Source organism: Aegilops tauschii, chromosome 2 (assembly GCF_002575655.3).
Source record: "Aegilops tauschii subsp. strangulata cultivar AL8/78 chromosome 2, Aet v6.0, whole genome shotgun sequence".
Taxonomy (NCBI): domain Eukaryota; kingdom Viridiplantae; phylum Streptophyta; class Magnoliopsida; order Poales; family Poaceae; genus Aegilops; species Aegilops tauschii.
Window position 1 is genome coordinate 60,877,503 of NC_053036.3, and position 12,788 is coordinate 60,890,290.

Sequence of the window (12,788 nt, forward strand, 5' to 3'; positions counted from 1 at the left end):
TTGAGTGGGGAGAATTTGTACTAGCTGTGGGGCTAGGTTAAACAGTGGTGGGCGTGGGATGGCTGGACCTCAGAGAGGACGGGCGGCAGCGGGAGGTACAGGAGGAAGAGGAAGGGGTAGCGGCACTTATAACCCTAACCAAAGTTGGCGTTTCAATGCTCAGAACCATAATCCTGTGAACACATGAGATAGAGAGGCGGCTGGAAAGGGGAGGAGGTTGAGAAAGATGAGGAAGCAGTGAGGAATGCCCTGGACAAGGCGAAGGAGGGCATGCTTGCCTCATACAAGCGCCCATCAATGGAGAACAACTCGAGGCCTAGCTCGTCCTCGCAGAACACGGTAGCAGACGGGGAAGGTGGTGAAGTGGACAGCTCTCTGGCAGTTGAGGGAGTCCTGGACTAAGGGGTCCTCGGGCGTCCGGACTATGTAACGTGGGCCGGACTGATGGGCCATGAAGATACAAGACAGAAGACTCTCTCTCCGTGTCCGGATGGGACTCTCCTTGGCGTGGATGGCAAGCTTGACGTTCGGATATGAAGATTCCTTTCGCTGTAACCGACTTTGTACAACCCTAGTCCCCTCCGGTGTCTATATAAACCGGAGGGTTTAGTCCGTAGAGGCAATCACAATCATACAGGCTAGACTTCTAGGGTTTTAGCCATTACGATCTCGTGGTAGATCAACTCTTGTAATACTCATATTCATCAAGATCAATCAAGCATGAAGTAGGGTATTACCTCCATAAAGAGGGCCCGAACCTGGGTAAACATCGTGTCCCCTGTCTCCTGTTACCATCGACCTTAGACGCACAGTTTGGGACCCCCTACCTGAGATCCGCCCGTTTTGACACCGACATTGGTGCTTTCATTGAGAGTTCCGCTGTGTCGTCACTGAAAGGCTCGATGGCTCCGTCAATCATCTACAACGATGCTACCCTGAGGGATGTCTTTCTCCCCGGCCAGATCTTCGTATTCGGCGGCTTCGCACCGCGGGACAACTCGCTTGGCCATCTAGAGCAGATCGACAACTACGCCCCTGGCCATCAGGTCAGGTTTGGAAGCTTGAACTACGTTGCTGACATCCGCGGAGACTTGATCTTCGACGGATTCAAGCCCATGGCAGCCGCTCCCTGCCACCGTGATGAACATGACCTAAATCTGTCATCGGATAATACCCAGGAGATAGCGCCTGTAACTGCTCTGGCCCTAGATCCGGAGCAGATTGCGCCATTCGAGGACGGGAAGCTCAACCCCGCCACGGAGGCCGTAGACTCAGCGGCGTTGGAGCCGCACACAGACCCAACCTCGAGCGGGATCCGTGTCACCAGAACCTCGAATTCGTCTCCGGCCATAGGTTCCGAACCACGTGCATCCGCATCCGTCGAGCTTGATCAGGCATCGATCGTGAATTCAGCTCCACGGACATCTTCCAGCACTCACCTTTAGGCGATGTGCTAAACTCATTAAAAACCCTCTCCTTAGTGGGGGACTCACAACCGAATTATATCCGGTTTGAACTGGGGGCTGATGATGGGGAATTTCGCTTCCCACCCACCTCCCACTTAATAGCCACTGTCGATGACTTAATCGACATGCTCGATTACGGCTCCGAAGACATCGACGGCATGGACGACGATGCCGAAGAGGAGCAGGCCCAAAACCCGCCGTTTACCGGGCGCTGTACGACCACCTCCTCATACGACGTATATATGGTGGATACACCCAAAGAGAATAACGGTGATAACGAGAAGGATCCAGTCTAGGACAAACCTCCTGAGATACAACCAAAGCGCCGATGTCAGCGGCGCCGCTCTAAGTCACGCCATGGAAAAGTTAGCAATACCGGCATGGGAGAAAACAATACTCCGGACGATGTCGAAGACAAAGAAGACCCCGTCGAGCCAACTTCCGAACAGGACGATAGGGAAGATGGGCAAGTCAGCCCTCATGAACATGCCATAAACGAAGACACGGAGGACAGTAACTATCTGCCACTCTCCGAGGACGAGGTGAGCCTCTGCGACGAATACTTATCGTGCCTGAGGAACCCGTCGAGCAGGAGCGCTTTAAGCGCCGGCTAATAGCCACTACGAGGAGCCTGAAAAAGAAGCAGCAGCAGCTTCAAGCTGACCAAGATCTGCTCAATGACAGATGTACTAATGTCCTGGCAGCCGAGGAATACGGCGTCGAGCGCCCCACCAAAAGTTACCTGAAGCGTAAACTGCTACCCCAATTCGACGACGAGGCACCTGAGCCTAGGCCATCAACACATAATGCAGCTGACCGACCACCATGTGGCCGGGACAAAGCGGCAACTCAAGCCGAACACCAGCCCATACTACCTCGCCGTAAAGGCAGAGACATAACTACTCGGGGTTATACACATGACCTGCGGCAGGACCTAGACAACAGAGCAGGTCAGACTAGATCGATCTACGGACCACGGGGGTGTGCCCGGACGCGCGACGACGGCCATCTAGCCGGACGCGACAAATACAACCATGCCCGGGCCGAACATCGCAGACGAACTCCATCCGAGCTACGCCGCGACTTGGCCCGATATAGAGGCGCGGCACACCCCCTCTGCTTCACCGATGAAGTAATGGAGCATGAATTACCAGAAGGATTTAAACCCATGAATATCGAATCATACGATGGAACAACAGACCCTGCGGTATGGATTGAGGATTTCCTTCTCCATATCCAGATGGCCCACGGTGATGACCTCCATGCCATCAAATACCTCCCACTAAAATTAAAAGGACCAGCGCGGCACTGGCTAAACAGCCTCCCAGAGAACTCCATTGGCAGCTGGGAAGACTTGGAAGACGCCTTCCGTGATAACTTCCAAGGTACATATGTCCGGCCTCCGGACGCCGATGACCTAAGTCACATTATCCAGCAGCCCAGGGAGACAGCCAGGAAGCTCTGGACTAGGTTCTTAATTCAAAAGAACCAAATTGTCGATTGTCCGGACGCCAAAGCCCTAGCGGCCTTTAAACATAGCGTCCAAGATGAGTGGCTCACCCGCCACCTCGGCCAAGAAAAACCAAAATCCATGGCTGCCCTTACCACTCTGATGACCCACTTTTGCGCGGGAGAATACAGCTGGCTCGCTCGTAGAAGCAACAACACCATTGACCCGGGCACTTCCGAAGTTCGAGACGGCAACGACAAGCCACGATGCAATAAACACAAGCGTCGAAATAATAATGAAGGAACGCAAGACACGGCGGTCAACGCCGGATTCAGTGGTTCCAGTCCTGGCCAACGGAAAAAGCCATTCACGGCAAACAGAGACAGACCATCCAATTTAGACAAGATACTGGATCGGCCCTGCCAGATTCATGGCACCCCCGTTAAACCAGCCAATCACACCAATAGAAGCTGTTGGGTCTTTAAACAAGCCGGCAAGCTTAATGCCAAACAGAAGGGGAAGGGGCCGCCCAGTGACATCGATGACGAAGAGACTCGCCAACCGAACACCGGGGGTCAGAAGCAATTTCTCCCCGAAGTAAAAACAGTAAACATGGTATACGTGACGCACATCCCTACAGGGGAGCACAAGCGCGCGCTACGGGATGTCGACGCCATAGAGCTAGTTGCCCCAAAATTAAGCCAATGGGCGGCCTGCCTGATCACTTTTGATCGCAAGGACCACCCAGCCAGTATCCATCACGAGGGTTCGGCAGCTCTGATCCTCGATCCAATTATTGATGGGTTCCATCTCACGAGAGTCCTTATGGACAGCGGCAGTAGCCTTAATCTGCTCTACCAAGACAATGTCCGCAAAATGGGCATTGATCCTTCAAGAATCAAGCCCACCACAACTACCTTCAAGGGAGCAGTATCCGGCGTAGAAGCTCATTGCACGGGTTCAATTACGTTGGAAGTCGTTTTCAGCTCGCCGAACAACTTTCGAAGCGAAGGCTTGACCTTTGATATTGTCCCGTTCCGCAGTAGCTACCATGCACTACTCGGGTGTACCGCTTTTGCTCGTTTTAATGCGGTCCCACATTATGCCTATCTCAAGCTTAAGATGCCCGGTCCACGCGGCGTCATTACGATAAATGGAAACACAGAATGCTCCCTCCGTACAGAGGAGCATACTATGGCGACTGCAGCCAAAGTACAAAGCGGCCTTATCAAGCCACGTATCTCATCGGCCATCAAGCCGCCGGTCTCTATTAAACAGGACCAACCAATCTCAGAGCTGGATTAGCAGTTCGGCCTCCGTCGTCCGCCCCATATAGCCACGAAGTTTGTACCACGCATACATAATTATGCACTTAAAATACCCTGGTCATCGGCGGAGGCTCAATACAGACAGGCCTACAACGCGGTCCGCACTCTTATAGTCTTTTTCCTTTTTCTAACTACTTTTTTATTTTTACCACAGGTGACTCAAAGCCTGGTCATCTTACGGACTCCTTCTGAGTTCGGCTTTGTATAAATAGCCAAAGGCTATTCTTGCTGAGAAGTCCTTTAACCGAGGCAAGGCAGCGCAGACGTGCGACAGGAGGTCCAAATAATTTTTGTAGACCGCACTCTTTATTTCAAACCTGTAAAGTGCCCTTTTTCTCAGCCTTCGACCCCCGGCATGTCAAATAGCCCGGATAGGGGCGTCATAATCTATAAGACTGCGTTTGACGTATCAATCAGATTCCAGTGAACATAACCCTTATTCAGTATTCTCTTTTCTCTAAGAACTGAATTTTGCTTCTGTGGTTATTTCACGCACGCACCTCGGCATATATTGCCAGGGGCTCGATACGGCAACTTACGAGTTGCCGACAAGTCTGAACAGCTTTTTAGCACACTTCAGCGTCACAAGTTTGGCCTTATATGCATCAGCTCCGAATCATGTCTTTGCTCAATAGTTGGGTTGCCCGGCTCCTGTGCTTACTACCTTACGTTCCGTTCTACCGGCTAGGGTAGTAAAGGGAGAACTACTGCGATTGTGTCCTGGTTTATCCGGATGAGCACTTTAGTAGAGAAAGCCGAAAACTGACTGTCATGATGCGGCGAGAGCTGGTCAACCACTCGATGACTCACCGGAATCTTCGCGATTCCTTCTGTATTACACGAAGGACCGTTCTTCTGGTCACCTATGTAACGCACCGTATTCGGATAATCACGCACATACCAGGGGCTATGTCGTAGACCCACCGCCAAACTCCTATGGCTAAGTGAAAGTGTTAAAGCCCTATAGTCCGATTGCCTAGTTCACCGCATTGACACCTCCTTCACGGACCAAGACGTTGGGTCAAGAGTGATCAACTGCTTTTCCGAACACCCCTGTATTATATGCGAGGGGGCTGAAGCCGACGACTGGTAAACTTTCAGATTATACAAAAAACAACCGCACAGGAGGAACCAAAACTCTCAGGCAAAATTATAAAAAACATAGCCTTAATATATCATAAATATTGTTTTTACAATTTCGGTACATTCACTCGAACATCATATCCTTCGAGCACTGACCCTCTATCAAGCGGGCACCCTCTAGGACATCTTCAAAATAATGCTCCGGCGTGTGATGGTCCTTGCCCTTGGGTGGACTCTTCGCTGCAATATCGGTGGCCTTCATCTTCGCCCAGTACGTCTTGACGCGGGCAAAGGCCATCCGCGCACCTTCAATGCACGTTGACCGCTTAACGGCGTCGATACGCGGCACCGCATCAACAAGTCACTGCACCAACCCGAAATAACTATTCGGAATTGGCTCAGTCGGCCACAGCCGGACCACGATGTCCTTCATGGCAGATCCGGATATCTGGTGGAGCTCGGCCCACTGGGCCATCTGTTCATTCAGCAACAACGGACGATTTGGCATGCTGAATTGCGACCAGAAAAGCTTTTCCGTTGCATGTCCTTCTTGCGCTTGGAAAAAACTGCGTCGCATCAGAGACACTTTTCGGCAAGTCCAAAAATGCGTCTGTAGAACTCCACATTTGATTAAGCGGGGCATACTTCGGATCTCTGAATTTAGTTTGCAATAAGAAGGGCTTACCGACCGCGATCTCCCCAGCTTGCCGGATCTCCTCCCGAGCCGCTCTAGACTCGGACCGTGCTTCTCTCGCCTCTTGTAAGGCCTTGTCGAGATCGGCCGTTCTGGCTTTGTTATCCTTCTCGAAGAATTCGCATCGGACAGTGGCATCCTTCAGCTCGCGCGCCGTGGTAGATATTCTCTCCTCGCACTAGCGCCGAGCAGCCTGTTTGGCTTTTAGCTTAGCAGCTGCCTTAGTGGCAGCCGCATCACTCATCCTGGCTTGCTCCTTGGCCCGGGCAAGCTCAGCCCAAAGGGTCTCAACCGCGGTAGCACTATCTGCAGTTATGCATATCTCAGTATATAATTCTCAGTGTCATGCTCATACTTACATATACGGACTGCCCCAAAACATACCTTGCGCCTCGTTGAGCCGCCTGTTAATAAGCGTGATGTCGTCATCCGCTACATCAAGTTTTTGCTTCAGACCTGCAATCTCTGCAGCTTGGGCAGTCGCCATGGATGTAACAACATGTGTTCCAATTAATTGGATTATTTCCTGGGTATATCTTTTTGATCCTCTGATCGCCTCCCTTTGGATGCCAATCAGAGTCTCAGGGGCTACTATCTATACACAGGTGTATTTTCCACGTAGAAGTGCAATTGAAGATATTACATTGCATACCTCGTAGCCTCTTAACAGGCCCATGAAGGCTTCATTCAATCCGCTTCTCACGGACAGAATCCTCTCAACCACCGTACCCATTAAGGTACGTTGTTCCTCTGAGACGGACGCATGTTGCAACATGCCCATCATTGTATCCGGCACCTCCGGATTCCTGGGAGCGGCTGCGGGAGTACGGACTCCCTTCGAAGGGATATGTTTACTCGACTCTAGAGTCGTCCCCAGCTGTAAACCGGATAGTCAGAGGCCTTTATTGTTGGTCCCCGTAGGGGCCGAAAGCCCCAAACCTTGGACGGCCGAAGTATCACCTTCGGGCGTAGTCTTCATTATCCCTCGCACCACTTGTTGATCGGGAGAGATCCTTCGGGACGACACCTCGGAGCCGTCTGCCCTATTGGGCGGAGAGGTCTGTGGAGGCGTCTCGCTTTCCATCATCTCCGGAAGAAGATCCCCCGAGGAGGAGGACTGTTGAGGAAGACTGCGTGCCGGACTGCAAACATATATTTTAGATGTTACCCTTGTAACCTGAAAGGAACGGGACATGTTTCGGACACCCTTGTTCACTTACGATTCGGCTAGGGGCTTGTCCTTACGGAGGAACTGCGCGTCAACATCGTCTTCCGAACCACCTGATGGGAACATCTTCCATCGCTTAGGAGCGTTTACCTCCAAATCTTCAGAGGCAGTCCTCTTCTTCCCATTGGGAGAGGGGATGTCAATTTCTCCTTCTCTTTTGTCTTCGGAAGAGGGAGTTCCAATCTCCCCGGACAAAGTGTCCGGTGTACCTTTAGAACGGAGGCCACCTTTGGCCTTCTTGCTCTCCTCCTTGTCCTCCTTCGCCGGCACTTGATATGGCGCTGGAGCCAGCATCCTTGTTAACATAGGATTAGCTGAGTCTTCGGGAAGAGGGGCTAGACACCTAATTCTTTACGCTTTCTTTATCCATTCCTAGTCGAAGATGGTTTTCTCAGCATATTGTTATGGGATATTTAACTAAGTTGTGTTCGGGAGTCGAGTGCTTACCGAGGTATCCGGATGATTGCAGTCGAGGCCGATGTCCTCGGTAGTATCTGGCCACTATTTTCATGTCCCGAAGAATAACTTCCACATGCCTCGGTGCATCGTGCCGAAGAAGTGCTGAAGGGTCCGTGGTCCTTCCGGATTGAACTCCCACATGCGGAGGGGCCGTCGCAGGCACGGTAGGACCTGACGGACTAGCATTACTTGGATTACGTTGATGAGGCCGGTGTCCTTTTCGATGAGGCTCCGGATGCGGCTTTGTAGCGTCTGCACTTCGTCAATTGATCCCCAGTCCAGCCCCTTATTGATCCATGAAGCAAGCCGTAATGGAGGGCCCGATCGGAACGCAGGTGTAGCTGCCCACTTGGTGCCACGGGGTTCAGTGATGTAAAACCACTCCCGCTGCCATAGGTTGGAAGTTTCCGTGAAAGAGCCTTTTGGCCAAGGAACATTGGTGAGTTTGCTCACCGCAGCACCGCCGCACTCCGCTTGCTTCCCCTCGACTACCTTCGGCTTCACGTTAAAGGTCTTGAGCCATAAGCCGAAGTGGGGGGGGATGCGGAGAAAGGCCTCACATATGATGATGAACGCCGAGATATGAAGGAAGGAGTCTGGAGCTAGATCGTGAAAATCTAACCCATAATAGAACATGAGCCCTCGAACGAAGGGATGGGGAGCGAACCCTAGCCCCCGGAGGAAGTGGGAGATGAATACGACCCTCTCGTCGGATCTGGGAGTAGGAATAACCTGCCCTTGAGCAGGAAGCCTGTGGGGGATTTCCGCGGTTAGGTATCTTGCCGCCCGGAGCTTCGCGATATCCTCCTCTGTGACAGAGGAAGCCACCCACCGGCATTGAGGGCTGGGTCCGGACATGACTGGGAGGATCGGAGCAATTTAAACCTTGGGTGCTGGAAATCGAGGGTGGAAAGGTTGAGGAAGGAGTTGGCATAGGGGAGAAAGGCGGGTCTGTGCCCCTTCATAAAGGTGATGAATATCAAGCGCCTCCCCTAAGGCCTTAAAACCTGCCTATTCCCAAGGAATCATGCCAACGGAACGGTTGGATTACCCACACCCGTATTGATGAGAATCCCGTAATGAGGGGACACGATCTCTGCTTCGACAAGACGTGCAAATAAAACCGCATCTTGAAGCGTGGAGCGCGGGCTAAAAAACGGTTCGAAATAATGACCGGGCAGCGATGTAATGTCACGCTACAAAAAGTTGTCAGCAGATTGGACTCGTGAAGTATTATACTCTCTGCGGTTGTGTGTGGTACTTGTTTTGCAGAGCCGGACACGTTTTCTGTACTTGAAGTCTGTTTTGGAGTATTCGGAGGAGGAACCCGCCTTGCAATGTCGAAGATAATCTGCGCGCCGGACACATCGTCATTGAAGCCTGGTTCAGGGGCTACTGAGGGAGTCCTGGACTAAGGGGTCCTCGGGCGTCCGGACTATGTCACGTGGGCTGGACTGATGGGCCATGAAGATACAAGACAGAAGACTCTCTCCTGTGTCCCGATGGCACTCTCCTTGGCGTGGATGGCAAGCTTGACGTTCGGATATGAAGATTCCTTTCGCTGTAACCGACTTTGTACAACCCTAGTGCCCTCCGGTGTCTATATAAACGGAGGGTTTAGTCCGTAGAGGAAATCACAATCATACAGGCTAGACTTCTAGGGTTTTAGCCATTACGATCTCGTGGTAGATCAACTCTTGTAATACTCATATTCATGAAGATAAATCAAGCAGGAAGTAGGGTATTACCTCCATAAAGAGGGACCGAACCTGGGTAAACATCGTGTCCCCTGTCTCCTGTTACCATCGACCTTAGACGCACAGTTCGGGACCCCCTACCCGAGATTCGCCGGTTTTGACACTGACAGTGGTTACCTCTGCTGCGGCGGTGCCCCCACTACCACCAGTGTATGTATCACCCCGGAAACATAACAAGAGGCACAAACAACTGCAAGACAAGGGAGATGAAGATGAGCACGGCAGGTCTGAAGGTCATGTTAATCAATCACATGTTGCATTATCGGCGGGCTCCTCGGAGGAGCACCGCCGGGCACAATGAGTCTCCTAGTATGGAACTGTCGCGGGGCAGGCAAACCCACGACAGTTCGCGAGTTTACGAAGAAATTTGCCCCCTCTGTATTATGCGTTGCTGAGACTCAGTTAGAGGGTATGAGAGTTGAGAATCTAGCAAGCACAATAGGTTTTGAGAGTAGTTTTGCAGTTAGCAGTACTGGTAGAAGTGGTGGTCTTGGTATTTTCTAGAATAACTCAATAAAGGTTGAGATTGTAGGTTATTCGAGGAACCATATTGATGCACTGATAGATGACATGGTGGAGTGCAGAACTCGCGTCACGTTTGTTTATGGGGAGGCACAAGTCCAGGATAGATACAAGACATGGGATATGTTGAGAGGGATTGCAGGCAATAACAATCTCCCATGGGCGGTCATTGGGGACTTTAATGAAGTCTTGCATGCTCACGAGCATGATGGAGTGGGGCAACACAACCAAGCACAAATGGACGCGTTCCGCGTTGTGATGGACACCTGTGGCCTCATGGATATTGGATCCAAAGGAAGTTGTTGGACTTTCGAGAAGAAGGTCGCAGGAGGAACGTACACGAGAGTACGACTAGACATGTGTTTGGCAAATCCGGCATGGTGTATGGCTTTTCCTACACCAGTTCTTGAGCACAAAACTGCAGCGTCCTCTGACCACGCCCCAATATTGCTAAAGTTCTCTGATGTGCAGGCATGTAAGAAGCCCCCAAGAGCTTTTAAGTATGAACTGATGTGGGAGCGTGATCCAGATCTTTTTGAATTTGTTGGAACGGGGTGGAAAGAGAAAGAGGGTGGAACGGTAGCGGATGTCCGGGATAAACTAAGCAAAATGTCCAGAAATCTTACGACATGGGATCGTACGCATTTTGGGTCGGTGAGGCTAGAAATTGCACACTTGAAAGCTGAGCTGGACCGGCTGCGCTCCTCTCGTGCTGGACAAGGGCCCAATCATGCGGAAATAAAGATCACCGACCGGCTTGTCGAGTTGTATCACAGGGAAGAAATCCTATGGAGGCAGCGAGCTCGGTTGGATTGGCTTCAACACGGTGATAAGAATACCTATTAATTTCATCTAAGGGTGAGTCGTCGGAGAAGAAAGAACAGAATAAAAGCACTTCATCGTCAGGATGGGCAATTGACAGAAGAAGTAGAAGAGATGAAGGCGATGGCGACAACTTTCTACAAGGAGTTATATACCTCCAATGGAGTGCATGATATGCACCAGGTTCTTGATACTCTCCCATGCAAGGTAACAGAAGAAATGAATTTAAACCTGAATGCACCATACAACCAAAAGGAAGTAAAGGAGGCTCTCTGTCAGATGTACCCAACAAAAGCGCCTTGCCCGGACAGTTTTCCAGCACACTTTTTCAGCGACACTAGGAGGTATGTGGGGAGGAAGTGACAAGAGCAGTCATAAGAATAGTTGAAGGCACGGAGTCAGCTGAGTGCATTAATGAGACTACGTTGGTATTGATCCCTAAGGTAAAGAACCCAACTCTCCTTGCACAATTTCGCCCTATAAGTTTGTGCAATGTGTTTTACAAGATATCATCAAAAGTTATCTCGAACCGGCTGGAGCTTGTTTTCCCTAACATTATTTCGGAGGAACAATCTGCCTTTGTGCCAGGGAGACTACTTTCGGATAATATCATTACTGCTTATGAGTGTTTCCACTTCATGAAAAGAAATAAGGCAAAGAAAAATCAACACTGCGCTCTAAAACTTGATATGACGAAGGCATATGACAAAGTTGAATGGGCGTATCTGAAAGATATAATGCTAAAGTTGGGTGTCAAGGAAAAGTGGGTGGAGATAGTCATGGGAATGGTAAGCTCAGTGAAATTCTCGGTGTTGTTTAATGGGAAGAAACTCGAGCAGTTCAAGCCATCTTGTGGTATTCGACAGGGTGATCCAATTTCACCATACATGTTCTTGATTGCAGCTGAGGGCCTTTCGTGCCTGCTAAAATCTAAAAGTAAGTCATCAAATCTTCATGGATTGCAAGTGGCACCTTCGGCGCCACCCGTAAGCCACTTATTGTTTGTAGATGACAGCCTGTTGTTTTTCAAGGCTAATGGTATGGGTGCTAATGAGGTGAACCAAGTGTTGGATGCTTATTGTCAAGCTACTGGAATCAACTATGACAAATCATCGATCTTCTTCTGCAAGGGGGTTCCTGAAGCTGCCCGAGATGAGATTAATGTTGGAAATTTGCCCTAGAGGCAATAATAAAATGGTTATTATTATATTTCCTTGTTCATGATAATTGTCTATTGTTCATGCTATAATTGTATTAACCAGAAACCGTAATACATGTGTGAATACATAGACCACAACATGTCCCTAGTAAGCCTCTAGTTGACTAGCTCATTGATCAATAGATGGTTATGGTTTCCTAACCATGGACATTGGATGTCGTTGATAACGGGATCACATCATTAGGAGAATGATGTGATGGACAAGACCCAATCCTAAGCATAGCACAAGATCGTGTAGTTCGTTTGCTAGAGCTTTTCGAATGTCAAGTATCATTTCCTTAGACCATGAGATTGTGCAACTCCCGGATACCATAGGAGTGCTTTGGGTGTATCAAATGTCACAACGTAACTGGGTGGCTATAAAGGTGCACTATAGGTATCTCCGAAAGTGTCTGTTGGGTTGGCACGAATCGAGGCTGGGATTTGTCACTCCGTATGACGAAGAGGCATCTCTAGGCCCACTCGATAATGCATCATCATAATGAGCTCAATGTGACTAAGGAGTTAGCGACGGGATCATGCGTTACGGAACGAGTAAAGAGACTTGCCGGTAACGAGATTGAACGAGGTATGGGGATACCGACGATCGAATCTCGGGCAAGTAACATACCGATGGACAAAGGGGATTGAATACGGGATTGATTGAATCCCCGACATCGTGGTTCATCTGATGAGATCATCGTGGAACATGTGGTAGCCGATATGGGTATCCAGATCCCGCTATTGGTTATTGGCCGGAGAGATGTCTCGGTCATGTCTG

General features: G+C 50.2%; 1 protein-coding gene across 1 annotated transcript; it reads left to right on the forward strand.

The window, feature by feature from the left end:
- Positions 1-10,035: 10,035 nt before the first annotated feature.
- Positions 10,036-11,990, forward strand: LOC141040730 (uncharacterized). The gene is made up of 2 exons (XM_073506849.1): positions 10,036-10,793; positions 11,456-11,990. Exons 1-2 carry the CDS (start codon positions 10,036-10,038, stop codon positions 11,988-11,990), a joined length of 1,293 nt encoding a protein of 430 aa, XP_073362950.1.
- The last annotated feature ends 798 nt before the right edge of the window (positions 11,991-12,788 follow it).

Excerpts from the sequence above, each read along its gene's own strand:
- LOC141040730 (XM_073506849.1), top strand. The coding sequence starts at position 10,036 with ATGGTGGAGTGCAGAACTCGCGTCACGTTTGTTTATGGGGAGGCACAA. Across the intron at positions 10,794-11,455 it reads CTATGGAGGCAGCGAGCTCG|AAATAAGGCAAAGAAAAATC; the intron begins GTTGGATTGGCT and ends CTTCATGAAAAG.